Raw genomic sequence first — 27,270 nt, forward strand, 5'->3', positions numbered from 1 at the left:
ACCAATGGGAGAAGCTTAAATTCTAGGTCTTAATCTACGTTCTAATTCTTTGCTTCATTCGTGTCAATAAATTTTTATTGAGCAGCTACTATGTGCCAGCATGGTTGGCAGTTGGGGCTATAGAGGGGCAGATCCCTCCAGGAGCTCTGTATCTGTGTTGAGACAGCCAAAGGCAGGGGATAAGTGCTGTTCCAGGGAGAGACACCAGGTGCCAGCAGGCCTGGCCAGAGGAGGCACACCGAGGAGGGCAGGGGGGATGGCAAGGTAGTTTTCAGGGGCACAGATGGCAATTTATCTTGGGCCTCTAGGGAATCTGCTAGGACGGGGTGGCTGCTGGCCTGCTGATGAACCTATCCCCCACTCAACTTTTCAGTAGGGTCCAGTCCCTGTGACCAGGAGCTCACCCCGTCTCTTTGTGTGGATGGTACCCGTGGTCCATCTGATCATTTTGGTCTCTCATCCCAGAGGAAGGGGATTGAATAGGGAAAGACTCTGCTTTGCCACCTGAACAGATTCTCTTTGCCTTGAGTTATATGGACAGCTGTAAGTTGACACCTATTTTCCTGGGGTGAGGAAGGGTGTGACAGGACAGTGTGGGCCGTCCTGTGCACATATTCCTCTGTAGGCAGAGCTTGAAGGGTGCTGGGAAGGGGTGGGCAGTTGTGAGCTGCCTCAAGGGCCTGCTCCCTGGGGACCAGCGATGCTAACATCTCTACTGGATGGAGGTGGCTCTATATGAGGTCGCCTGGTAGGAGAGGACACCAGGGGCCTTGGGAAGGAAACTCCCCGAGTGCGGCATTCCATGTGCACAGTGCAAAGACCTGAGGCCGTGTGGAGCGGCCAAGCTGATAAGGCAGGAACCACTGGGGCACAACTTCTTCTTCGGCCATTGTCAGGGGTCTTCTCTGCTCAGCCAGGCCTGTTCCTGCCCAAGATCACTGTGTTGGAGGGACAGGAGGACCTGGGAGGTAGCAAAAGTAGCCCAGTGCCTGGGGATGAGGTGTGAGACGGTGGTGAGGTAGTTTTGAGGTGAGAAGGTAGCTGCTGGCCTTTGTTGGTTTTGGGGCATCTCCAGCCACAGGAAGTGTTTGACCCTCCCAGGATGGGTCATTACTGGTCCATCCTCATTTCCATTCAACAAATACCTTTTGTGTAGGACCCAAAGGGACACAAAAGCAGTCCCTGCCTTAGGGAAGTTTGCCACCTATAATAGACAGCCGATTTGGATGCCGAAAGAGAGTTGCAAAATATGCTAGAGCTTCAAAGGAGGGTGAGATCACAGCTGGTAGGAGGTGACTGGAAACAAGCTCCAATGGTAAGCATTCCTGCCTCGCTGCCGGGAACCACAGGCTGCATTGAGCACCTCATACTCCTGGCTTCGTTTCATCCTCGCTTCGCTGAAGTGTGGACCAGCCCTTCCTTTTATAGATTGGGAAACAGGCTCAGAAGACAGGAAGTGACTTGCCCAGGGGCAAACAGCTTCAAAATGGCTAAGCAGCGATTAAGGTCAGAAGTCTCTGGCTCCAGAGCACATAGTCGTATGCATTTTGCCTGGCTGCCAGATGAGACAGATGGGGTTTGAGCTGAATCCGGAGGGTAGGAAGGAACTTGTTAGATGGAAACAGGAGGAAGGTATTTCAGGCTGAAGTTACACCCTGAACAGAGATGTGGGGGTCACTGTGGTGCCAGAAATGTGTGGTTTGCTCAAAGGGAGTCTCTCAGGGGAAGGGGGGAAGGGGAGGCTTAGGTTCATCGTGGAAGGCTTGAGGGCCTGGGCCAGGGGCTTGTGTCCCTACCAGAAGGGAATCCCTGATGGAGGCAGGAGGCCCAATGATAAAGAGAAGGGAAGAAGCAAACCAAGACCGAGGAGAAAGGAGGGCAGTGGGACACGTGAGCTGGAGGTGAGGGGAAGCGGGGAGGAGTCGCCTTCCTCGTGTGGGCAGTGGAGTTTCTTGGAGAAGAGCTGCACTGTCTTGGGCTGAAGGTGCAGCAGGCAGCCGTCAGGGAGGAGCCCAGCAGTACCCACCACCCTGGGGCAGAGAGCGAGAGGCCGGGTGCAAGGCCGATGAGAAGACGGAGGAGGGGGCTTGTGAACGGTCAGAGTGAGAAAGGGCCCTCTGTTGGCTGGGTTGGGGGAATGAGGAAGGGAGAGGGTCTGGTGAGAAGCACAGTCAATTCTCAGATATTCTCCTCAGTCCCAGCCCTGGCTGTGACGTGCTGTGAGTCCGTAAGTCCATGTATCTCGCTCAGGCCTGAAGTCACCCTTGGGGGAGCAGGTCCCCGCGGGATGATATCTGCTTTCACAGGTCCCGTGAGGCATATTGGACCTGTAGTGCTGGCTCTGCCCTGGGCCACACTCTGTGCCCTGGACCCGGATGCAAGCAGCCCATGCCTCCCCATCTCTGGGAATCCCCACCCCATCCCGTCAGACCTGCCAACCCTCTATCAGTCTGCTCATGGCTCTCCTCCACGCCTTTGCCCAAGCTCTTCCGATGAGCGCACATCACTTCTTCCAGACCTGGCTCAAGGTTTGCCTACTCTAGGTAGCTTTCCCGCAGGGTCCCACCCTTCGTTCTCTGTCTGGCGGCTCTGTGTACCCTTACATGCTCTTTCCTTTTACTTATACAGTCTCTAGGCTTCATTTTTTGTGTATGTTCATCTTATCTCCCCAAAGAGGTGATGAGATCTTTAAGGGTAGGGATTACATCTTACATCTTTTCTGTCTCCCACATAATACCTAAGATTGGCTCATAGAAGGCCCAGCATTCACAGAACATCAAATGAATGGGAATTCCCTTCCACCCCCACATGGGCCCTGTGGCTCTAGGAATGTGACCACAAAACATACCCAGAGGATGTGGTGAGATGCACGTGGGGAGCAGGGCCAGGCAGGAGCTGAAGCGTGCCTCCACCATGATGTTTCTCTGGAATGATGCTTAGCTGGAAGGGACCTTGGTGATGATCCAACCTTCTTCCTCCATTGACTGGTAAACAAAAGTCTCAGATGGGGCATAGGTGTCCCCAGGGGCACAGAGCTGAGCCAAGACTCCAAGGTACAGCCTGAAGACCAGCAACAGCCCCCTCTGCTAGAACCCAATTTCCCTGTCTTCTCAGCAGCAGCCCCATGTTAGAAACACTCTTCTCTCCATGGCATAAACCTTCTACTTCTCTGGCTAGTTTTTCTTTGTCCCCTTTGTAGGTTTTTCCATCTCTAGCTGCTCACTAAATACCAGCGTTCCTTAGGATGCCGTCATTAGATGTTTCTCTTCCCCTTCCCCCATCCTCTCTCCCTAGGCAGACTCATCCCACCACACCTGGAATGGCCATCTGACTTCCGCATAACTCTGGCCCAGAATTCTCTTCAGAGTTTTCGATCCCTTTATCTGCTGCCTCTTTGGCATCTCCCGAGTGTCCATACCTGAACATATGGCCTCCCTCAGCATTCTCCAAAAACCTCCTCCCTGCCTAGTGGTCCCTACTCAGTGCGCGAACCACTGTCCATGCCAGCGCACAGGGCGGAAATTGAGGCATTGATTTTTCTCCCCTCTTACGCGTAATCCATTGGCTCTACTTCCTGAACATCTCTCTACCCGCTTCTTTCCATCCCCACCACCATCCGCTGGCTTCAAGCCTCCTCCACCTCCTGCTCAGAGGGTAACAGCCTCCTGTCTGGGCCCCTCCTTGTCTCCCTATGGTCCCTACTCCACACAGCCATCAGTCCCCTTTTTAAAATATTAGGCAGATCCTGTCACTTTCCCATTTGCGACCCTTTATTAGCTCCTTGTTTCTCTTAGGGTAAAGGCCCAGACGTGACCAAGGCCTACAAGGTAAAGACCCAGATAGGACCAAGGCCTACGAGGCTTGAATAGCCCCTCCTACCTCCCCTGCCTCAGCCTCCCTTCCCTCTGCATGGTCGCCACCCTGGCTCTTCCCAGGATCCCACTAATCACAGAGCCTTGAAATCAGCCTGGGAGAGGGCCCCTGGCCGCACGTGTTCATATTACCATCTTATGTGCATTTGTAAAACGAATTCACGTTTCCCTCTCTACCTGCCTAGAACATAAGCTCCGTGAGGTCAAGGGCCTCACGGCGCGTGTAGAAGTAGCTCACGAAGCACGTGCTGGCTCTTAGGCCACCCTCAGGGATGAAGCTCCTGAGTTCTGGTCACCGGGCTGTGGGACAGATGAAAACCCAGGTGACCCGGTGCTGCACGGGCTGGACATATGGCACATGAAGAAAGCACCTTTATTCTCTTATCAGCCCCTGCAGATGTTTCTTCGGGTCCATTCTCCCTGCCGGGAAGCCCCAGGCAGCTCCTACTGATTTCCTGGTCACTCTCATGTAATAAGATATCCAGCCCTGTGGGAGAGATATCAAAATGCCCAGCTTCCTTCCAGTCAGCCTGGGAAAGTCGTGGGACGGGGGAAGTGGTCCGCTTCTGTCTCCATCTCCTTTCCCCATTCTGGGAGAGCTTGGTGCTCTTGGGTGGAAGGCGGGGGAGGGCAGGGAAGGGCCTGCTGGACTTTTTACAACTGTATCTCCCCGTGGTGCCCTGCCTTCAGGTACCAGATTCTCTGGTGGAGGAGTCTGTGGTCACTTTGGAGCCTCTCCTAGCACTGAGGTTATTTTCCCTGTGGTTTTCTGCCACAGGCCACACCTCCTCAGCCTGATCACACAGGGTCCCTCTGGCTCCACCAGTCCTATAGGAAAAATATAGTATTTTATTGGTTGGTTGTTTGTTTGTTTTTTCTTATTCTTTTCACAAAAAAGAGCTCTCACAATATATACCTTTATCTTCTTAGTTTCTTTACTCAACATTATACCCTGAAAAGCTTTGTTGGTTGGTGTGGGCCACCCCATTCTTTTTCATTACTGTGTAGTATTCCACAGCGTGGCCATACCACAACTTATTCAACCACTTCCCTGATGATGGACAGTTACAGACTTTCCAGTATTTCAAACAACAGATGCTTTGTTCAGAAGAGCTGGGAAGCTACAGGGGTCAATGCTGGCAAGTCCCAGTACACAAGAGGGGCTCCGACAAGGCTCACGTGGTAATGAGAAGGCGCACAAGTCGGGGTGGTAGGGGAGCTCTGCACCAGCGGTCGGGAGCCCGGGGAGTGAGCCCACTCACCTTCTCTGGTCCTCTGTTTTCCCTCCTCTGAAATAAAAGGGTTGGGATGCTCCAGGTTCTCAGTCTGGGGGTTACTCATCTAAACCACCTGGGAAACTCTAAACAACATGACTAACAGCAACACAATGCAATAACACCAAAAAGAACAGTGCTTGGGCCACACTCCTAGAGATTCTGATTCTATTGGCCTAGGACAGGGCTCTTAGTCATTTTTTAAAGTGCCCCAGGCAACTCTAACATGCAGCAAGTTTTGAGAACCACTGTTCGAGACCAGGGCTTCTTAAATCCTACTGTGCACACAAAGTATCTGGGGACCTCCTTAAAATCTGCTTCCTGATTCAGTAGGTCCTGGGTGAGCCTGAGGGCCCAGATTTCTAACAGGCTCCCAGATGCTTCCAGGGTTGCTGGTCCTGGACTGTATTTTTTTTTGAGTGGAAAACTAGATCCTCTAAGCCCTCTTTCCATCCTAATGTCCTTTTCGACCATCCTATGTACACACTGACCTTCAGCCAACTATTGCCAGGCTAAGTGAGGCCGGTATGTAGAGTGTGCCTGAAAACTTGGATGCAAAACACAGTGGTTCCCCAGGACCATGCATGGCAGCTGGGGAAGCCCAGGGGCTTGACTCCAGCCGTGGGTGTATCGAGCCCAGAAGACAGTCGGCAGAGGGTTGGCAGGGCTTGTGAGGTCCAGCTGCAGATCCAGTGCTTCCGTCTCAGCCATAATTTAGGCAACAGTTGGCCTAGGGGCCTCCAAGAGAAGGCAGCTGTTTCCAGTCAGGCCGCCTGAGCCAAGCTGCAAGGGATTCAGAGCAGGCAGTGTCACCTAGAAGGAGGCCTGCCTCTAGGCAACTGCATTAGACACCTGGAAGGGGGTTCCCCTAACAAGACATAAGCTTGGTCTTTTCGTCCCAGTGTCCCTTCTGTTTACAGTATTTCTGGGCATCTTTATCAATCCGAGGCCAATTAGAATTAGACCATCTAATTGTTTCATCTGCAAAGTCATGCATTTATTTTACATTTTATATCGTTTCTGTTTCAAAGTCCTTTCAAAGTATTCCACTAGGTGCTATAGTTTAGACAGTGGGGCTATCTCCCATTCTCCTTTTTGCTTGCAAACTGGGTCTCTGATTTCAGGTTTGAGAAGACTGCTGTTATATCAGCCTTGAGACTGACTACTGAATCTTGTTGGAAAGTAATTTCTAGCCTGTCTCTACAAATCTCCCTTTTGATTCATCTTTTCTCTGCTTACTACACCGAATCAAGATGTAATCAATTTTTATGTTCTTTAATTTTTTAAACAGACTTTATTTTTCAGAGCAGTTTGAGATTCACAGCAAAACTGAGAAGAAAGTACAGAGAGTTCCCATACATCCATCCCCTGGACCCCACACGCACAGCGTCCGCCACCATCAGCATCCCCCCCACCCAGAGTGGTACGTCCAGTACAGTCCATGAACCAACACTGACACAGCGTGATCATCCAGAGTCCACAGTTTACATTAGGATTCATCCTTGGTGTTGTACAATCTGGGGTTTAGACAAATGTGGAATAACATGTATCCACCGTCATGACATCATACAGAATAGTTTCACTGCCCTAGAAATCCTCTGTGCTCTGCCTGTTCATCCCTCTCTCCCCCAACACCCCTGGCAGCCAGTGATCTTCTCACCGTCTCCGTAGTTTTGCCTTCTCCAGGATGCCACATTGTTAGAATCACACAGTATGTGGCCTTTTCATATTGGCTTCTTTCACTTAGTGATATGCATTTAAGGTTCCTCCATGTCTTTTTGTGGCTTGATCATTCAGTTCTGTTTAGCACTGAATAATATTCCATGGTATGGATGTACCACACTTTATCTCTCAGTCCACCCACTGAAGGACATCTTGTTTGCTTCCAAGTTTGGGCCATTGTGAATAAAGCTGCTGTAAACATCCATGTGCTGTTTTTTGTGTAGACATAAATCTTTAATTCTTGTGAGTAAATATCAAGGGCTGTGATTGCTGGATTGTAGGGCAAGAGTATGTTTAATTTTGTAGGAAGCCGGACCATCTTGAACTCCCACCAGCCACGAATAAGAGTTCCTGTTGCTCCACATTCTCACCAGCTCTTGGTGTGGTCAGTGTTTGTATTTTGGCTAGAATAAGTGTGTGGTGGATTTTAGTTTGCATTTCCCTAAAAATATGATGTGAAGCATCTTTTTATATGCTCATGTTCCATTTGTATGTCTTCTGGTGAGATATCCATTCAGGTCTTTTGTCCAGTTTTTTAATTAGACTGTTCATATTCTTATGGTTGAGTTTTAAGTATTTCTTTCTGTATTTAAGATGACAGTCCTACATCAGATATGTCCTTTGCAGATATTTTCTCCTGTCTGTGGCTTGTCTTCTCGTTCTCTTGATGCCAATCAATTTGGACAGGGGCGGTCCCAGAAATCACTTTTAGTAAATTCTGACCTGTTTCCTGGGCTCTCTCGATGCCTGCTGGTTTAGCGTGCATGCTGGGATTCCTTGAGTCTTACCCTGGATCGGTCTATTTTGCTTTTTTCATTGCTAATTTAGCCTTTAATCTTCATACCAACATGCGAATTTGTTGGTAGAGATCTGGCAAGCCTGGCTTATAGGCTCCTGGGAGATTCCAAATTCTTCAGAAAGGAGGTGTCTGTCTTGTCAAGATTTGGAGAAATCTTGGGCAATCGTTCTTGGGTGTGCTGAGATCAGGGTTTAAACTCTATGGCAGGTGGCATGTGTGAGTCTCAAACAGGATGTATTTTTAAAGGAAACTGATGTTTTGGAGTGTCAAGGGGCTCGTTAAGAAAAACGCAAGAAATCCAGACAAGGGGAAGGAAGAGGTAGAGGGGTTGGGGTCAGATCTGTGTGAGTGGTAGAGAGTGTATGATGAAGAGCAGGCGGGTGTTAGAAGTGGGGGGGTTCGTGAGAGAGGCGGTTTTATCCCAGATGGTTTTACGTTTTGAGTCATCAAGTTCCTTGTGGACCCTTGACCAAAAAAATGTGAAGAACTGGAATTCTGCTTAGAAGCGTCAGGGTACCAATCAATAAACACTGCTCATTGGGCCTGAGGAATTTTATTCTGGTCTTGTTCTAAGGTACCTCTCAAATGAGCAGTTCTACTTAAATCAAGTGTTTCCCCCTCATACATTGTTGGTAGAAATGTAAATTGGTGCAGTCACTGTGGAAAACACTATGGAGGTTTCCCAAAAAGCTAAAAATAGAATTACCATATGACCCAGCAATTTCACTCCTGGATATATATCTGGAAAAAAAAACAAAACCCTAATTCAAAAAGATACATGCACTCCAGGGGCTTCCCTGGAGGCGCAGTGGTTAAGAATCTGCCTGCCAATGCAGGGGACACAGGTTCGAGCCTTGGTCCAGGAAGATCCCACATGCCGCGGAGCAACTAAGCCCGTGCGCCACAACTACTGAGCCTGCGCTCTAGAGCCGCGAGCCACAACTGCTGAGCCCACGTGCAACTACTGAAGCCCACGTGCCTAGAGCCCATGGTCCACAACAAGAGAAGCCACCGCAGTGAGAAGCCTGCTCACCACAACAAAGAGTAGCCCCCGCTCGCCACAACCAGAGAAAGCCCATGTGCAGCAATGAAGACCCAACACAGCCAAAAATAAACAAATAAATAAATAAATTTATTTTTTAAAAAAGATGCATGACTCCAATGTTCATAGCAGCATTATTTACAATTGCCAAGGTATGGAGGTGACTTAAGTGTTCACCAACAGATGAATGAATAAAGATGTGGTATGTACGTAATGGAATACTACTAAACCATTAAAAAGAAGGAAATTTTGGGCTTCCCTGGTGGCTCAGTGGTTGAGAGTCCGCCTGCCGATGCAGGGGACATGGGTTCGTGCCCCGGTCTGGGAAGATCCCACATGCCACGGAGCAGCTAGGCCCGTGAGCCATGGCCGCTGAGCCTGCGCATCCGGAGCCTGTGCTCCGCAACGGGAGAGGCCACAACAGTGAGAGGCCCGCATATCACAAAAAAAAAAAAAAAAAAAAAAAATAATGAAATTTTGCCATTTGTAGCAACATGAATGGACTTGGAGGGCATTATGCTAAATGAAATAAGTCAGACAGAGAAAGACAAGTACTGTATGATGTCACTTATATGTGGAATCTAAAAAATACAATAAACTAGTGAATATAACAAAAAAGAAGCAGACTCACAGATCTAGAGAACAAACTAGTGGTTACCAGTGGGGAGAGGGAAGGGGGAGGGAGGGTCAATATAGGGGTAGGGGAATAAGAAGTACAAAACTATTAGGTATAAAATAAGCTATAAGGATGAAGTGTACAACATGGGGAAGATAGCCAATATCTTATAATAACTATAAATGGAATATCATCTTTAAAAACTGTGAATCACTATATTGTATACTGGTAACTTATATAATATTGTGCAGTGACTATACTTCAATTAAAGAAAAACATTAAGTGTTCCCCAAAGTGTCCATTGAAGGCCCAAGTCGTCCTTGGTGGAGTTCTGCTAGAGGGGACACGGGTTGGACTGAGAAGACTCCTGGCTGCTGTCAGCTGAAAGTTACAGTCAACTGAAGTTGCTCTTACAATCTTCTGTCTCGGGCCCCTGACCTAATGGTCAGCTGCCTCTGAACACAGACCCAACGACAAGAGTCCCTGGCAGGAAGAATATATCAGAGAGAGAGAATGCTCTCTTCGAATCAAAATCAAGGTCTCAGGACAAACAGCCAGGATGGGAGGACATTTTTTCTGGCTTTATTGGTGACTTACAGCAAAGTTTGCTCTCAGAGGGTGCTGATCTGCAGAGAACTGCCACCTCCCTGTTCTGTGAGGCTGGTTCAAACAGCCAGCTTACAGGAATGAGGCCTGTGTTCCACTCTGTGGTCCTCCTCCTCTCGACAAAATAACACTCGAGGACACAGGACAGAGCAAAGGGACGGGTGGAAGCAAATCACTAAGGACGCAGCTCTAAAGGGGAACCCTAGCCAAATACAAACACCCAGTATTCAACAAGTGAGTAAAACAGCCAAGGAACCTAAAGGAGAGCGGAGTTGAGGTCCCGCGTAAACGGACTTGTTGATATGGACGATGGTCCACGGGCAGTGAGGCTTGAGGACACCACACCTGGACAAGAGTCACGGTCCACAGTGACAGGCAGGTCAGGCTGGAGCTGAGTCATGGCACCAAGATTGCAGTCAGAAAAATCAAACAAAACCCAAGAGAAAATTAGTCAAGGCTGTTTCTTTATAAACTTGCAGCCACAGGGAACCGTCTGCAGTCACTTTCGTTTCCACAGGGGTTCAAAGGTGTCTGAAAGGAGAATAAGTTCCATAGGGGAAGAAAGAGGAAATGCTGGCAGTCTCCGATTGGCAAGCATTTTCTTCGGGGGGATTTTGGAAACAGGGGAGACTCTGATAGACCTTCAAATCTATTTGCCAGTCCTTGATTGGCTCACTATCCATCAGTTATAAGACGGGGAAATTTTCAGATTTTCCTGGGTTTTTTTTAGGAGGATTATTTTGAGAGATTTCTCAAGCATTGGAGGACACCTGGGCCAGACAGAGACCAAGCAGGGCTCCCTTCCTTTGTGTGGTGATGTATTGTTCTTGGTCCCAAGAGTGCAATTCTTGGGACACAGTTTCCTCCTGTGTGCAAAGGTGCAGTGGGACTTTGCAGAGACTGTGCAGGCGGTTCCAATAGGCCCATGTTTGGATGGCTGACAAAGTTAAGTAAGTGATGTAACACAGCTACAGAGGGGGCAGGAGCAGTTAATCTGCCATGAGGTAGCACTGGCTTCTGTTCACCAGGGGCTCCGGAGGGTGACTGGAGCCAGGCTGGGTATTTTCATCAATGTAGCAGTTGTTGAGCATCTGCTGATATCAGGCCCTGTGCTAAGTACTAAGGACACAGCAGAGAACCATTTGGCCCTTGCCCTACTGGAGTTTGCAATCAGAAAGACAGGATAGACCTTGAACAAGCAATTCCAAGTGTGTTAAATATTGGAGGAGAAGCAAGGCCAGGGAACCATGAGACAGGGCCTGATACTCACTGGGCCAGAGAAAGCATTTTAGGAAGAAATATTTATGCTGAGCCTGGAAGGAGAGCTAGTGAGGCCAAGGGGTGGGAAGGGGATTGGTGTGGCCTGAGAGTTCCAGGCAGAGGGAACAGCATGTGTTAAGGCTCTGAGGTGGCAAAAAGGATGACACGTTCAAGGAAGTGAAAGGAGCCCAGCAAGCCTGGGGTCCGAGCAAAAGGGTAGAGGAGGGCTTAAGGCTAGAGGGAGGAGGGGGACATGCAGGGCCTTAGAAAGCACGCCAAGATGGTTAGACTTCGTCCAAAGGGCAGTGGGAAGCTGTCAAAGGCTTTTTTATACGAGGGTGTGACATCAGATTTGCACTTTGAAAAGATCCTTCAGGCTGTTGTGTGAAAAAAAAAAAAACCAAACAAGATTGGAACAAGCAAGAGGGGACATGGAGCAGATATTACAGCCATTCAGGGGAGCAGAGATGGTGACATGGGCCCGGGGTGGGGCGGTGGAGACAGAGAACGATGAGTGAGCTCACGAGGTGATTGAGGGTCTAGAATTGATGGGACTCAGCAATGAATGATCTGTTGGGGCTGAGGAGATGAAGCTTTCAAGAATCATTCTTGGGTCTGTCTACAACCACTGCTGCCACTTCCTGTAGGAGTGCAAATGAGTGCAGGAAGAGCATACGGCCCGTTCTTAACCCCTTGAGTTTGAAGTCCTAGGAAGCATCAAAGTAGAGATGCTGAGTCAATGAATCAATAAGTTTATGGGGTTTGAAGGTTGAAAGAGAGGGCTGGCTGGAAATGGAAAGGTAGGAGTCAGTGATGCACAGATTTTAAATGAAGCCGTGGGTGTGTGTGTGTGTGTGTGTGTGTGGTTGCGGGGTGAGATCACCTTGGGAGACAGAGAGAGAAAGAGGAAGGTCCAGGCCAGAGTGTTGAGGAGCTCCAGAAGCAGAGGGGGAGCTGGCAAAGGAGGCTGAAAAGGAAGAACTGGAGAGAAGAAAGCAGGAAACTACAGACATGCAGGCCCAGGACAGCACTTTCTGAGAAGAAGGGTAGCAGTCAGCCGTTAAATGCTGCTGAGATGTCAGGTAGAACGAGGTCTGAGGGCCTCACCATCCACTGGATTGAACAAATTGTTGATCTTAGAGTACTTCTGCTAGAGTGACAGGAGCAGAAGCCACGGTGGAGGGCAGGGGAGATGAGCGAGGGGAAAGGGTTTTAAAAGGTCACCCCCTCGGGGATGGGCGAGGGGTTGTGGTGGCCAGCCTGCAGGGGCTGGTCCAGGAATCCAGGCGAGAGATGCTACAGGTCAAGAGCCTGGAGCCTCTCTCTGCTTAAGAAAACCTGGATCTCAATGTCTGCAGAGAGGAACAATTGGAAATTGGCTCCAGGTGGCTCCCAGAGCAAAGATGAAAGGGAGTGGGGCGTAGGAGGAGGCGTCCGGGGTTTCCATGGAGACCACCCTGAGCTTCCGGCCGCTCTCTGGAGAGCCTGGGATTAAGGCCTACAGCCCGGGGTGTTCCTGGTCACACGTGTTTGGCCCCTAAGAGGCCTACAAGGGTCAATCAAGGAACAAACGGAAATGAACGAAAGTAAGGAAGTATCGTGTCTTGGGTTGAGGACTGGCCTTTGGGGCAGAAAAAACAGTATTAAAAATCTGGTCTCACCACCTGCTCTCCGTGTGATCTTGGGCAAGCTTCTAAACATTTCTGTGGTTTCTTAGAGACTGTCTTCAGAGATGTTACAGTATGAAAATGTACGGGGATTAGAATGGAGAAAATTAGGAATTTGAAAATTCCTTTTCCTCAGGTTTTCTCTTCTGGGTTCTAACAGGTTATAACCCTGCAGTTATAAAGAAGGTCCTTCCAGAATCAGGGAGAGAAGAAAGGAGTACAGGCTGGCCTGCCTCAGCCAGCAGTGCCCCGAAGAGAGGCACACAGGCGCTCCCTGGGAAACAGAGCCTGAGGTGACAGAGCTCCGCGGGGCTGTGCCTAATCTAGACCTGGCTGCGCTGATGACTGGAGCCCAGCTCAGATCTGCCTGCCCAGCCCCGCCTGGCCCAGCAGGCCCATCTGCATCGGCGCCCTGGGACAGAAGGCCGGACCCCTCCCACTCCCAGCCCCCTTGCACGGCCCTCTCCCCAGGTGATGCCCATCACAGGTAAACAGGGAGCCGGCCAAGCAGGCACACTTGTGCATCGTCAACATTACTAAGCCTATTAACACCGCGTGCAGCGTGTGTGGGGGTGGCTGACGGCCCAGCTCCACAGCAAGCTGGTGACGCCAGGCCACAGCCGTCTCCTGCCCCACAGCCCAAGGCCCAGAGGCCCCAGCCTGGATCAGCAGTGCGGATGGAGAGACGTCGACAGCCGGTAAGCTGCCCCGATTTGGTGGTAGAGAGGCGCTCTTCCGTCTCTGGATCCGTGGTCCGGGAGAAGCCCTCCTAGCAGGTGGTCCACTCTGAACACAGGCCAGGGAAGCATGTGGGGTCAGGCCACGAGGGGCTGCAGGAACCAGGATCCTCCCGGCATGGTCCTAAGCACGCGAGGTTCCCAGGAAAGGCCAGGAGACTGTGGTTATTCCCTTTGGATTGAGGAACAGATCATAACTCTCAAAGGATGCAAAAGAAATGGAATAAGGGAAATCTTAGCCACATGGTACGGTTCCCTCAGGAGCACCCCCCTCAGTGGGCAGAGGACTCTCACACCACTTCTCTCCCCAGGGCACTCCCCCGGCCCTGCCCTGGGGATCTCAGCTCTGAAAGATCCAGGGAAGAGCTTCTCCTGTGTTCCAGTGCCTACTGGCCATGCTGGCCGACCTGTCTCCATGGGAACCCTCTTCCCAGAATGGAGATGCAGGCCCTGGTTTTTATGTTGGTATCTGCTAGTGCAGGGTCTGTGTCGAGTGTCTCTGACTTGAACCTGACCACTCCTGGGCTGTGGTAGAGAGGGCAAGCGCTCTGGGTTCTACCCTGAGTAGCTGAGCAATTGGGCAAGTTACTAATCCTCTCTGGGTTTTCATTTCTTATCAGTAAAACTGGCCTAAAAATTCCATTGCTGCAAGTGGTCGGGGTGATTCAGCCCTACATGATGAATGGGGAAAGAGCCCTGGACTTGAATCAGGGAATCCAAGACCCTTAGTCACAGACTGGCCCTCCGGCTTTCTCTGCCTCGGTCTCCCCCTCTGTACAATGGGGGTGGAGGGGACTGACTAGATGGCCGCTAAGGTTCAGGTGCTCTCTGACCAGTTCTGACCTAATCCCTGCTGCTTTCCTGCCTCTGGGTGGGATCCTCCCGAGGAGGGGAAAGGAGGTCACAGCCGGGCGTGGGATGGAGCAGAGCATCCCTGTTTGGTTCTCTGGTCCTCCTGAGATGGCCTCCACAGGTTAGTGGGTACCCGGAGCCCAGGCCGTGAGGCGGTCAGGCTGGGTGGCCCGCTCAGACTCAGCGCCCAGGAGGGAATGGTCGTACTGCCAGACTCTCCTGCCCAGCTGGGTGCATGAGCCAGAGGCTGCCCTCCACCAACGCACAGACTCCTTCCCGGGTTTCCCTCCGGAAGGGTGTTTAAGACCATTTCATCAGGCTCATCTCTCAGTCACGCCTGGGAGAAACTCACAGCTGTGGAGGTAGAAGACGTGGGTCAGAACCTCCTCTTTACAGCTTACTGGTTGGGTGACCTTAGTCAAGGCTTTTAAGCCTCATGAATGTAGCTGATATTAAATGAGATAATTCATTTATGAGTTTGATTAGAACATGCCTGGCACCTAGTAGGTGCTCAGCAAATGCTGTTCAAGTCTTCACCTGGGTGTAGGTGCACTAAGGTGTACAGATGGGGAAACGCACTGACGACACCCCCAAGCCCTGCTCGGGGCAGGGGAGGGTGGGAAGGGGCTTGGGGGCTGTCTGGCTGATCATCTCAGGCTGCAGATCGCCTCATCTGCTCAGACTCTGTGTTGTGCAAATACCACCATCTTCCGTGTGCTGGGAGGCATAAAGGTTGGGAAGCACTGGGGGGTCTGGGGGGCTCAGAGTCTGGAGATGGTGGATGAGAGAGGGGAGAGAGGGACCAACAAGCAGAACAGCGTGTGATTTGGAGGATGTCAGGGCTCATGCCGTGGGGGCCACATGCTCCCCATCTGTAAATGGTGGCCTGTTGGTGACGGTGCCCTTCTCTGCACAAAGGTTTGTGCGGGAGACAGGTACCCTATATGCTTGAAGTAGGCAGCTCGTGTCACCCCTTCCCCAACGGCTGTTGTCCAGTTCTTCACACTGCACGTGAGAACATGGAATTCATGCCATCAGTCTCACAGGCCGGGAAACCAAGATGCAAGGAAGAGGAAAAGCCTGCAGGTGGTAACGGGCACCATGGCCGTTCTGGAACTGTAGCCCACACATCCTGGTGCTCAATGACTGGGCCTCTCCAGGCGCCAGAATCTGGCCCTTTCCCCATCTACTCCCTGACCTCGGAGGGAAGCGCCAGCATTTTACCCAGGGTTCCTGTGGGTTTCCTCTCTGGAGAGGCTGCCAGGTCAGTCTGACTTTGTCAGCATCCGTGGCCTGTTCTGGCATCAAGCCACGTCCCAGGGACCTTTGGCTCGTCCAGAACAGCAGAGATGAAGCCCTCTTCATCCCTCAGTGCTGGGCAGGCCTGGCTCAACTGGAATCCATCATTAACTTGATGCCCAACTCCCAGCCTAGGCCAATTAATTCAGAAGGTCCGAGGGTAAAGCCCAGGCACAGGTATTTTTCTTGAAAGCTCTCCAGGTGATTCCAATGTGCAAGCCAGGCTTGAGAACCAAGGAGCTGGGAGAATAATCATGTGACCTTGGGGAAGACCATGGGCTGTGAGCTTCAATGTTGCTTCTCCCATGATGCTTCCCATCGTGCTTCATGGTATTAGAGCATTGTGCCTGTCTCTTTCTCCTCAGTGTTCTGTCCTAAAACATGATGTGTATCCCTTTCATCTTTTCTGTTCTGTCCTGTTGAGCTGATCTTTTTATAGTAGTCTTGGTCTCTTTCCTTTTTATTCTGACTTTCATTCATTTATTTATTCATCCAACATTGAATGAATGCCTGCTACGACAGGCAATGTGCCAGCCGCGGGGGACATAGCAAAGAACAAGGAGGACAGGTCTCATGGAGTGTATGTTCTACTGGGATTTGCCCCGTCCTTTTTTTTTTCATTACTAATGCTGTGATATTTGAAAATTGTATTTTTTCTAGACATGCATTGCTGGTCCCTTCTTCATTTTGTCTCTTACTTTTTCATTCCTTAATTAAACTCTTCTTATCATTAGTATATTGATTATAAGAAAATCCGCTGCCCCAGGGAAGCTAAATCTGCTCAGTTACTTGCACTGGACAGTGTTTTGCCCGTGTGTGTGTGTGTGTGTGTGTGTGTGTGTGTGTGTGTGTACATCCAGGCTTGTGTTTTGTATCCACAGGAACACTGGCATCTAGGTAACATTCAGGTTTGGAGATGCCTAATCCAAGCCTCTTTTTCCTTCTGTGGCTGGGAAGGGCTTGGAGAACACAGGCTTGGTTAAACCAGTTGTCTCTGCCTTTGGAGAAGAGTTAACCAATGAATGAAGATTTGTTGAGGGCCTCGTATGTGCAGGACACCGAGCTAGGTGCTCTGTGGGGAGGGGTGCCAGGGGTGCCAAGACGACAGGAAGAGAAAGGCCCAACTTCTCCCTCAGGAGGCCTACCAGGATCCTGCGACTTAGTTCCGTGCAGGAATGAGTGACACGAGGCCGTCATGGTGAGGGCCAGTAGGTGCTTCAGAAAAGCTGAAACTGGGGCAGACAATTCTCAGGGCATGAGTGGCATCCGTGCAGATTATTCTGAAGTTGACACCCCTGGTTCCACCCCTGCCACAGTTCTGGTGTGTACCCTTCCTCTTCTAGCCATGGGTCTTTTGTAAGATAGGCACCAGTGGGTACTTGTCCTAAATGACAGGCACACATTCTACCACATTGGCAGAGCTCACCCAGGAGCCAGGGATTAGGTTTTCCTTTGTTGAAAGAAGAGAACAATTTTATTTACTACTGCTCACAACCATTAAAAAGAATCACAGGCACCTTGTGGTTTCTTGGACAACAGCACACTCTCAGCTTTTTTAGTCACTAAGATGCCTTCTGACCAAGGCATGGACTGCCATCCCTAAAAGATTTGAATTCATGGGCCTGTGCCTTTCGCAAAAGGAACACCTGCTGATTGTTGCTAAAGTCTGAAGTGAAGCATCTTACCTTCTCTAGGACATGTCCTCCTAGGACATTTTAGTAGCAAAAATCAGAGAAGCTTATAAGCTTTTGGAGTTTGCCTCTGGCTTTTGACAAGTCCTTTGTCCATTGTTTTCACAGCTGCTAATAGATCACATAGGTCATCAGTGCTAATTAAGCTAACACCTAACGAGCACACCACAGAGGATGACAAGAATGCCCCAAAAAATGTTATTCCCCCACTGCCTCACAGTTGATGAGAATTCCTTGATGCACTGACAGGACTCAAAGATTTTTTTATCTAAGAGAGAATTCAGTCTGTACTATATAAAAATGCTTCACACAGGTTAAATATGTGTTTAAGTCATTTCTCAATTTTTCTAAATGGAAAAGAGGTGAGAAGTTGGTATGTGTGCCAGTCCAGCTGGGCCATAATGGTCATGGAGAGAAGCAGTAAGAGATGGAAAGGAATACACAGACTGCAGAGCTAGGCTATTTCTGCCCGTTTCCCATCACGCTTCCCACCCCGCCTCCAACTGGCTTAAGCATGAGTGGGGACCTATGAACACCCATTCAGTCCAAGTAGGTTCAGGGATGCTCCTCAAAGCTGTTGGTGGCCTGGAGCTGAGTGGACTCCTGACATCCTTGTAGCAGGACAGCAGCTTTGGGTCTCTCATTGAGCTTTGTGGGAAGTCTGGTGAAGATAACAAGTGTCAGATGCTCAGAAGCATCTAGTCCAAATGGCCCCTGCACACACGCCTTGGGTTTACTTCTTCTTCCTCCTCTGCCTCGTGTGCCGCCCTCTGCCAGGCTCCAGGACCAGCCGATGGTCAGCTGGTCAAGTTGTATCAGGGCCTCCACACTCTTGGTGTGACCTGAGACCTCCGTGCAGCCCTGAGGCGGAGCCTTAGGCACAGCTAGACCAGTCGTCACCCACGAGCCACATTTTTCTGAGCAGGTGAAAAAGGAAAACGACATCTTAATATCTGGAAGCCAGAAACAAGGGGCCGCCCACTTAGTCTTCACTTTACACTTAAGAGAACCCAACTGTGATTTTAAACATTTGAGAAAAGTGTCAGCAGATCAAGACCTGAGGTTGGGTGATAGAAACCAACTCCAGACTCCTAGCTAGATCTCAGAAGTCAGGCTCTCAGCCTTGCTGCCATAAGGGCCACCAAAATGCAAGGATGATTTAAATATATTTGTTCTATTAACTAAAGGCCATTGTTCCTTGATACTTGTGGGAAAAAAATTCAACTTTACCCCCTCCAGGCTTGTCACCCAGGCTTTAAACTCCAGCGCCATCTGCCCAGTTTGGACCCAGCCCAGCATTCTGACTTCGTTTGCCCAAAGGAAACTTCTAGTTCTATCGGATGAGTTCCATGGCTCACCTCTCTGGCTAACATCTGTCAGTTCAACATGCAGACAATAAACGTGCGGCACACACTTCAGCCCAACACTCCCAGCCACCCCGGCTCTAGGCGCAGGGCTCGGAGAAAACCTCTCTGTGCCATGGAGGCTAGGGAACCCAGAGGCACTCCTGAGACACTGTGGGAACACATTGCCCACTAGAGATCTCACATTCGGAGGTGGCTGGTTTACAGTTGTTACAGAGTACTTTCTCTCCTTTCCTGGCTTTTAGTTCCATAGCTTACAGTGGAAAAGCTGGGGCTAACCTAAGGGATGTCCCCAAGCTCTGACGGCTGTGGCCGACCTGGGATTCCAGCCCAGTGCCAGCAATTTCCAGTCCCCCGACGCTAGCAATTTCTGGGCACTCACCATCCTGGGAGGCCAGGCGAAGGGGGCTGTGTGGTCCTGGTCTTCTGGTGCCTTTGTCTAGAACATGCCACCCATCTTTGACCCATCTACCTTGAGAAGCCGTCTACCTAAATGTTAATATTTATCATTTACAGCTGGTCACTGCCCCTTTCAAAGGTGAAGACAGTAAAATTTATGACGGGCGTCCTATCAGACAACAGAGGAGCATAAAAGCAGAAGGAAGAGTGACAGCCCATCGGTCCGCGGACGTCTGTAGGGTTCCAGCATGGGGCTGCGGCCACGCACTTTCCTCCTGGGGCTGCTGCTGCTGCTGCTGGGGCGAGGTAAGTCTGCCTTTTGCTCAGAGGGCAACCAGTGGGTCAGCCCTGCTGGTGTCCCATGTTGCTTCGGCACAGAGCTTGGGAGAGGAATTTTCAGTGAGCACGAAACGCACAGGTGAGAATAAGCAGGCTGCGGTGCTGAGCTTAAGTGCCCACAGCTGTGGGGGATGGGCAGGTCTTAGGACAGGTGAGAAGCGTGGGCGGGCAACAGCCCCGTGGTGGGGAAGCAAAAAGCTATGGGTGTAGGAGTCGTGAAGACCTGGATTCTAGTGCTCCGTACTGCGTGGCCTTGGGCAAGTCCTACCTCCCTGGACCTTGCTTCTTAACATGGAAAAGTACCACTATGACCACTAATGGTAAGCACATTTTGATCATTACACGGGCTTTGTTCGTTTTTGCTGAAAGGGCAGAGGAAGGCAGATTTGAGGATGATGAATTCTACAGGATTGCACCGCGTTCTTTAGTACTACTGACTCTGACCGAAACGAGTGGACTCCAAGCCAGGGCTTTGGATTTCTTCTGAGCTAATAGTTAGAAGACAGTGCCTCTGTCCCTCTTCTCCCAGCCCCCGGCTCTACCTTCCTCCCTTTGTTCAGAAAGGCGGGATCTTTTAAACCGAAGAGGGCCTTAAAGATGATTTTTTTTTTTTTTTTTTTTTTTTTGCGGTACGCGGGCCTCTCACCGTTGCGGCCTCTCACCGTTGCGGCCTCTCCCGTTGAGGAGCGCCGGACGCGCAGGCCCAGCGGCCATGGCTCACGGGCCCAGACGCTCCGCGGCATGTGGGGTCTTCCCGGACCGGGGCACGAACCCGCGTCCCCTGCATTGGCAGGCGGACTCTCAACCACTGCGCCACCGGGGAAGTCCCTTAAAGATGGTTTTTTTAACTGTCTCTAAATGAGAGGCCTGGGCCCAGAGTCAGAAAGCTCTTGCCCTGGAGCCCGCAGAGGGAGAGGAGGAGGCGGGGACAGAGGCCGGGGCCTGGCTGGGGTCCAAGAGCTGCTTCGGCTACCTACCTGGGACATGTCGGTCGCCCTCTCTGAGTCGCTGGGTGGGATGCGAGGCCAGAGCGAATGATAGTGCGTGCTCTGCTTCCTGCACTGGGTGACTGCATTTTCCTGATTACTCCTGAGGCTTAGGAATCTTTATGTTTATGGACCATTTGAATTCTTTCACGCAGTGACTGTTCTAGTGTTTCCCGTTTTTTTCAACAGGTTGTCCTTTTTCCCACTGATTTCTTTTTCGTTGTTCATATGGGCTGAGCACTTGCTGTTTGTTGGTATAACCAACAAGTATCTTCTGAAGCTTGTCTTTCATTCTCTTTATGGAGACTTTAAGTGAACAAACTTCCTAATCTGGGGGGGAAGTAAAGGGAGACCAGCCAAATGAGAACAAACGGAGGCATGTATTCCAAGGTTGCTATGGTAAAAGCTGCTATCATTTGCGTTTGGCAGAGACTCCGAGGCAGGCAGGGGAGTGGGAAAGCTTGACGACGGCAAAGGGGAAGGCTTCAGGGCTGCTCTGACTGGCGGCTGTTGCCAGGGGGAAACTAGCTGCAGGTGGCTAACTAGAAACCAGGCATCTTAAATGATTCGTTTGGGAAACATACGTGGCTTTCTCTGGTTGGTCCTGAGTTGGAAGCAGGGACAAAAGTTGGGGAGCTGCAGACATGGGCCAAGTCCTGACTGTTCTAGGCTGATTCCTTGCCCGTCTCCTGCAGATGTGTGGGTCACAGGTGTATTGTCATCTATGGTCTGGCCATTGTCTGTCTGTATACTGTCTGTCCATTTCTAAAGTTTTTTAAATCTTTTCTGGTTTGTGCTCTTTGTGTCTTCTTTAAGAACTTCTCTCTGGCCTCAGGGTCATGAGGATATTATCCTATATTTCCTTCTAAAAACTTTATAAATTGCTTTTCTCACTGGGTCTTTTTAAAGACATCTGGGATTGATTTTGGTGACTACTGTAAGAGGAGAACCTAGTTTTATATGTTTTTTCATGAAGATTCCTGGTTGTCTCAGCACCATTTATTGAAAAGTCAGTTGCTTCCTCACCATTCTGAAGAGCCTCCTCTGTTCATATATAAAGGACTCATATGTGCATGCATCTGTTTTAAAACTCTGTTTTGATTTATTTGTCCCATTGTCTATCCCTGTGCCAGTAGCACATTATCTTAATTCTATAGTTTTGTACTAAGCTTTATTATTTGTGAGAAACAAGTCTTTCTGTTTTTTCTTCTTTTTTTTTTTTTTTTGTTTTTTTTTTGTTTTTGCGGTACGCGGGCCTCTCACCGCTGTGGCCTCTCTTGCTGCGGAGCACAGGCTCCGGACGCGCAGGCTCAGCGGCCATGGCTCACGGGCCCAGCCGCTCCGCAGCACGCGGGATCCTCCCAGACCGGGGCATGAACCTGCGTCCCCTGCATCGGCAGGCGGACTCTCAACCACTGCGCCACCAGGGAAGACCTTTTCTTCTTCTTTAGAAGTGACTTGGCTTTGAACTTTCACATAAATTTTACTATTTGTCAATTTCTACCCCCCCAAAAAACAAACCTGTTGGGCTTTTGATAGAAATCGCTTTTAATTCTGTGAATCAAGTAGGGGAAAACAGACATCTTTACAATATTAGTCTTCCAAATCATGAGCTTATAATTAGACCTTTAATGCCTCTCAATGCTTTATAATTTTCTCTGAGGTCTTGCATATGTTTTGTTAAATTTATTCTTAGGTATCTAATACTTTTGGTGTATGATAAATGGAATGTTAAATTGTCATTTTAAAAATGTTATTGGTATATAGAAATAAATTTTTAATTTTGTACCCAATTAAACTCTTATAAATTTTAGTAAGTTATCTGTATATTCTTTTGAATTTTCTGTATACACAATCCTGCCAGTGATGACGGTCTTGTTGCTCTCTTTTCAGCCTGTGTGCCTTTTCTTTCTTTTGCCTTACTGTGCTGGCTGGTGCCTTCACTACAACTGTTCATAGCAGTGACGGTTGGACACACTCTTGTCTTATTCCCAAGTTCAAAAGGAAAGTGTTTAATGTTTCGTCAGTAAGTGTGGTGTTTGCTACAGGCTTTTCTGTAGATGCTCTTTATGAGACTAAGAAAGTTCTATTTTATTCCTAATTTGCTAAGCGGTTTTAAAAAAAAAATCATAAGTGGGTGCTGAATAAATTTTTCTGCACTTACTGAGATGATTGTATGATTTACTCTAATCTGCTAATATGGTGAATTAAGTTAATTGACTTTTTATTATTTTGTTCATTTTTTTCAGTCATTGCTTGTTAAATTCACCAAAGACTGCACATTGCATTTACTTGTGCTGCCTCTTTAAACCCTTTTAATCTAGAGTAGTTCTTTAGCCTTTTTTTTCCCTTTCTTTCTTTTGTGTGTGTGTGTGTGTGTCCTTGAAAATTTGAGGCTGGCTTTTTCTGTGCCCACTGCAGTTTGGATTGGTCCAAACTGTTTCTTTGTTGCTAGAATCAGATTAAACTCTTCAGGTAGAAATACAATGTAGATCACGTTGTGTCCTTGATGTGTAACATTCAGCGATACATGTGACGTTAGCAAATATTTTCACTGGTGATGTTAAGTTTGATAATTTGGTTAAGGTGGTGCCTGCCAGATTTCTCCCTTGTAAAGGTACCTCCCCCCATGTGATTTATAAGTTGTCTGTAGGGAGATACTGTGATACCGAGTGACTGTTCTTATACCCAATGGTTTTTAGCATCCATTGATGATTCTTGGCTGAATTATTACCATGGTGAGTGTAAGATGGTGATTTTAAAATGGCTATCATTCCTCCTACTATTGTTAGTTGGCATTCCTCCATAAAATAAAATTCTCTTCTCTGCCCCATTCTTTTTAGGTTTTATCTTTCTCATATAAAATGGACATATGGATTCTTTTATTAATCAGTATATTATAACCCAGTCCTGTCATTACTCATTTTGATGCTCAAGTTATTGGCCAGTGAGAGCCACTTCAAGCTGATTCCTGTTTCCCCATCAATTTTTAAGCACTTTTTAGCTTTATGGAACAAGTTATTCCAGGCTAATCTTCTATTTTCCCTATCTCACCATGCAATTAGCAATCGTCTTTAAGGTGCCAATTGATAGGGGATTTTATTTAGAAACCAAGATCGAGATGCCAGGGGTGTTCATTGCTTCTGGAGTGTCATTATGTCTAAGTTCTCTCAGTGGACAGAGCCAAGAAATATTGTTTTCTTTTTAATGAGATGAATTTATACAGATATCTCTTAATTTTCGTTAGAATTAGGCTTTTATCTCCTTCCTCTATTCCTGATTTGTATTGTCCTTATCCCACAGTGTAAGCTGAGGTTACAAAAATATTGATAAATTTATTCATTTGCTGAATCCTACAGTACATCCAACACAATATTGGAATTACTGCAACAATAACACCACCACAAACAAAGTTCGAAATCTCTTTGTGGTTCTTTTGTCCTTAGAATATGTCCCACGCAGGGTATATAATCAAAATACTTTGATCAAAATCACTTGTGTTAACTCTTTTTCTTTTGTTGTCTCTGTGTGGTTATGTTATGTATTTGACATATAGTTAAATTTGTCTCTGTTTCTATTCACTTATAAAGTTTCTCCCATTCTTGATTTTACTTTAGTTTTTGAATATATAAAGCATTAACATGGTTCAAAAGTCAAAACTGTGTGAAAAGATATACCCGGAGAAGTGTCATTCCCATCCCTATCCCATCCATCCCATTTCCACCTATCCCTGTCGGTAACCAATTTCATTATTGTCATATCCCTTCTATGTTTCTTTTTGCAAATATATATTCTTATATTTTCTTCCTTCTTGCACAAAGGTAATCTACTATAAACTTCTTTTTCATCTTGATTTCTTTTCACTTAATAATATATCCTGAAATTACATTATATCTGTTCAGAAATCTTTTTTATTTTTTCCAGCTGTAGGATATTCCATTGTGTACCATATATATTCAACCAATCTCCCAATATGCACACTAGATTGTTTCCAATATTTTGCTACTTTAAGTAATGCTGTCATGAACAATTGTGTACATATGTCTTATTCATGTTGTTGGAGGGAGAGCTTAGGGTAAGTTCCTAGAACTGGGATTTCTGGGTCAAAGGATAAAAACACATATAGTTTTGTTAGATATTACCAAATTTCCCCCCAACCATAGGGATTATACCATTTTACATTCCCATTGCCAATATATATGAAAATGCCTACTTCTCCACAGCTTGACAATAGAGTGTATTGTCAGGCCTTAGAATTTTTGCAAATGTCACAGATGAGAAGTAGTATTTTAGTTTTAAATTCTCTGCTTGCAAAGGAAGCTGTCTTTTTTTTTTTTTTAAGACCATGTGGTCTCAGGTTCCAGAATGCAGCGAAAAAGGGTAAGCTCCAAAAGCATCAACACTTTTCAAGTCTCATGCTTGCATCATCTTTGATAATGTCCCATTGACCAAAGCAATTCATATGGCCAACTGCAGGTTTAAGGGGTAGAGAAATAGTCTTCTCCTCTTTTGGGGAGGAACAGCAATGTTGTACTGCAAAGTGACATACATTCAAGGATAGGAGAGATTTGTGGCCATTTTGCAATGTACTTCACCTACCTTCATTGCACTTGTTTTCCAGGATTTCATAGCTATTTTTGCATGTTTATTTTTCTATATGAATTTTAGAAACAATTCGCCTAGCTTTAGAAAAAAAAAGGTATTGGTATTTTTACTGGAATTGCCGTAACTTTGCAAAATAGAAAGAGGCCACTGTATCTTCTAACCAAGCCAGGCCATACATTGATGTATATGAAGGCTTTTACTTTTTGCTATGTTAATTTTATACTTTCTATCTCGCTAAATTATTTCATTGTTTGAATTAGTTTTGTCATTGATTCTCTAGAGTTTTCATGGTTAGTCCCACATTATCAATGAACAGAGATATTTTTCCTTTTTCTGCCTTTACTTCTTTTCTTTCCTGATTGCATTGTCTAATACTCCAATACAATGTTAAATAGCAAGGGTGATAGTGGGGATTCTCACCTTGTTCCTGATCTTAGTAGGAAACACATTTTCCCTGTTCAGTTAGATGATGGATTTTGGGAATCATACATACATACACACACATATATGTGTGTTTTCTGTGTTCACATTAAAGAAGTATCCACAAATTTGTGTTTTCTTGAGTGTTTTTATTTTTATCAGGAATGAACTTTAAAGTTTGTTGAAGGTCTTTTCGGCATCTATGGAAATAAGTGTATTATTTTTTTCCTTTTAGATTTATTATTATGTTGAATGGTTTTCTAATGTTGAATCATCCATACATTCCTGGAATAAAATCAAGTTGGTCACAGTGTATTTTGTTTTTATATACTGCTGGATTTGGTTTGCTAACATTTGCTTAGGATTTTTTTCCCTTATATGTTCATGAATGAGATTGAACTATAACTTTCCTTTCTCTCACTACTGTTGGATTTTGATACCAATGTTATACATTCTCATAAAATAAATTTGGGAGTGTTCCTATTTTTCTCTTTTCTAGAATAGTTTTTAAAAATGGAATTTTTTTCCCTTTAATTGGTAGTAGAACTCACCAATAAGACCATTTAGGCCTGAAATATTATTTTTTGGTGGACTTTTGACTACTGACTCAATTTTTTAATGGTTATAGAATTATTCATATTTACTTCTTCTTAAGTAAGTCTTGGAAAGTTTTATGTTTCACATTTACTTACACACAATTCAGTGAGTCTGCAGTTTGGGATGACTTCAGGGATCTTGTCTCTGTTCCACATAGTGTTGTCTGGGATTGACTTGGAGAGTCTAAAATGCCATATCAGGGGACTTGATACTGGGGTGCCTTGGTGCCCCTCCACACAGCCTTTATCTCTACATGAAAAGCCTGGGATTCCTTACCTTGAGACTCAGGGTCCAAAAAGAGCAAAATTGGAAGCCACAAGGCCTTTTAATGCATAGACTCAAGAATAATTTCTGCTGCTTCTGTTGGTAAATGCAAGTTTCAAGGCCAGTGTAGATTCAAGGGGAAGGAAGTAGACTTCACTTCTTAAGGGGGGAAGAGTGGCAAAAGTCATATTGCAAAAGTGCATACAGGATGGAAGGAAATGCCATGGCCATCTTTGGAAAAATATACAGTCTATGTTGTATATGTGTTTCCTAGTTCATTCATTTTGTGTTAATCTTACTCAACATTTGTAGTGTATCTTGAATCTGTGGCTTAATATCTTTCATCAGTTTTGAAAATTCCCCAGCTAGTATCTCTTGAAATATTGCTTTTACTCCACTATTTCTGTCTTTTCTTTCTGCAGTGCCAATTAAATGTTTGTTTGCTTTTCTCACTTTATGCGCCATGTCTCTTAGCCTGTCTTCCAATTTTACCATCTTGTTGTCTTTCTATACTGCATTCTAAGTAATTTATTATAACACATATCCTAGTTTATTCATTCTTCTTATTGTGTCTAATTTGCTGTTAAACCTGATCATAGATTTGGAAAATTGGTTTTATTTTTCAAGTTTAATTTACATTTAGTTCTTTACCAAATTTTCAATGTTACTTTTTAAAATAATTTTGTGTTCCTATAAATATCCTCAAGTTTGTCTTTTATTTATTTATTTTTAAAATTTATTTATTTTTTTGGCTGCATTGGGTCTTTGTTGCTGTGCACAGGCTTTCTCTAGTTGCGGCGAGTGGGGGCTACTCTTTCATTGTGGTGCACAGGCTTCTCATTGCGGTGGCTTCTCTTGT

The 27,270-nt window shown here is 47.1% G+C and overlaps 1 protein-coding gene across 1 annotated transcript in view; it reads left to right on the forward strand.

The window, feature by feature from the left end:
* Nucleotides 1–19,448: 19,448 nt before the first annotated feature.
* Nucleotides 19,449–27,270, forward strand: part of PLB1 (phospholipase B1) — a gene marked incomplete at both ends in the record, with an annotated part of 122,404 nt that continues 114,582 nt past the window's right edge. The window contains one exon of the mRNA XM_082851932.1: nt 19,449–19,506. Within this exon, the coding sequence (XP_082708058.1) occupies nt 19,449–19,506 (58 nt within the window). The remainder of the gene's footprint in view (nt 19,507–27,270) is intronic.

The sequence above is a fragment of the Leucopleurus acutus genome, assembly GCF_964270905.1.
Source record: "Leucopleurus acutus genome assembly, chromosome: 12".
NCBI classification, from domain to species: Eukaryota; Metazoa; Chordata; class Mammalia; order Artiodactyla; family Delphinidae; genus Leucopleurus; species Leucopleurus acutus.